At 62.7% G+C, this 1,348-nt stretch overlaps 1 protein-coding gene across 1 annotated transcript in view; it reads right to left on the bottom strand.

Annotated features, from left to right (window-relative positions):
• The window catches only part of KANSL2 (KAT8 regulatory NSL complex subunit 2), a 19,519-nt gene that overhangs the window by 6,808 nt on the left and 11,363 nt on the right, over nt 1-1,348 (bottom strand). Inside the window, exon 9 of the mRNA XM_009883198.1 lies at nt 655-771. Coding sequence (XP_009881500.1) covers nt 655-771 — 117 coding nt within the window. The remainder of the gene's footprint in view (nt 1-654; nt 772-1,348) is intronic.

Genomic DNA, 1,348 nt, shown 5'->3' with positions numbered 1-1,348 from the left:
CAGGCACCCTCGCGGCAGCCACCCAGTGAATTAAGGAAGCGACACCCAAAGGTGCCCCCCCATGAGCAGGGCCGGAGCTTTGGGAGCACAGGGATCACCCGCATCCCCAAGGGCCCCCCCCGGAGCAGCCCCCAGCCCCCCAGGGCAGCACTGGCCGCTCCATCCTTCAGCTCTGCCACCACCGTCCCCAGCCCGTCCTTACCACAGGACACGGGGACACTCGCCACCCATCTCCATCGCTTTATTGTGAGGGTCACCCGCGGGGGATGGGGAGAGATGGACAGGGGGATGGACCACATCCCCAGACTAAAAACATTATAGAATCCCAGAGCCACCCCAGGGACCTGCGGCACCACACAAGGCACAGACTGTTCCCTGTGGCAAATGTCCCCACAGCATTGAGAGCAAGCCCGTCCTGCCCCAAGGCACCCTGTGGCTTCTCCTTCCCCCCAGCCCCGCAGATAGGGCAGGCAGAGCCAGGGCAAGGAGGATCTGGGGTGCCCCCCCTCCAGGGTTTCAGCCTCCAGTGCTCAGGAAATGACGCCATTTGGAGCTGCAGGTTTCCAGGCATGTCCCATGGCCAGGCTCTGCAGCGCAAGCAAGGATTCACAAGTGAGCGTGTAAAGACGCCGGGTGCTGCCGGTCTCAGCTCACAGACGTGGGCTCCAGGCTCCCGTTGGCGGCCCCTCCACGGGCCTGAGTGGAGGTGGCTTCCTCCAGCCGGCTGTCCTCCCTGGACCCTGGCCAGCACGCTGCCATCGGCGGGTGACCCTGTCCGGAACAGAAAAAGCGCAGGGTGAGCTGGCTGCCACAGGACCTGCCTGGGCAGAGACAAGGGCAAGGCCAGGCTGTTGTCACTCCCACACGAATTGGCCGATCCACAGGGACAGGAGTGCCAACAGACGGGGAGATGTTTCCTCTGGGCTCCTGCTTGAAACCAGCGGCTACAGCAAACCGATGGCCTTCATTCAGGGCCTTGGGTCCCCCCACCCCAACACCTGGCTCCCTCCAGGGGACAGGCACTACAGGGACTCCTTGGTTGTAGGGACAGTGTCAGAGGGGTGACAGGGGACACAGGATGGGGCGTCTGAGGACATCTCCTTGTGGGAATAGCCCGAGTGAGCCGCAGGCTCCGGGTGGGACACAAGAGGAGCAAATAGCAAGTGAAAAATGAGACTCGAAAGCAGCTCTTTGCCCAGAAGATGACAGCTCCCCTTAAAATCCCCAGATGGGAGAGAATGGGCTTCCCACAGTGGGTAGTCCCCAGCCTGTGAGACATCCCCACTGCATCCCAGACAGCTCCCACAACACCCGTCCCACGCACAGGAAGAGCGCGGCACCAACCCAC

Source organism: Charadrius vociferus, unplaced genomic scaffold, assembly GCF_000708025.1.
Source record: "Charadrius vociferus isolate BGI_N301 unplaced genomic scaffold, ASM70802v2 scaffold564, whole genome shotgun sequence".
In the NCBI taxonomy this organism is placed as follows: Eukaryota; Metazoa; Chordata; class Aves; order Charadriiformes; family Charadriidae; genus Charadrius; species Charadrius vociferus.
This window is presented reverse-complemented; position numbering and strand designations above follow the sequence as displayed.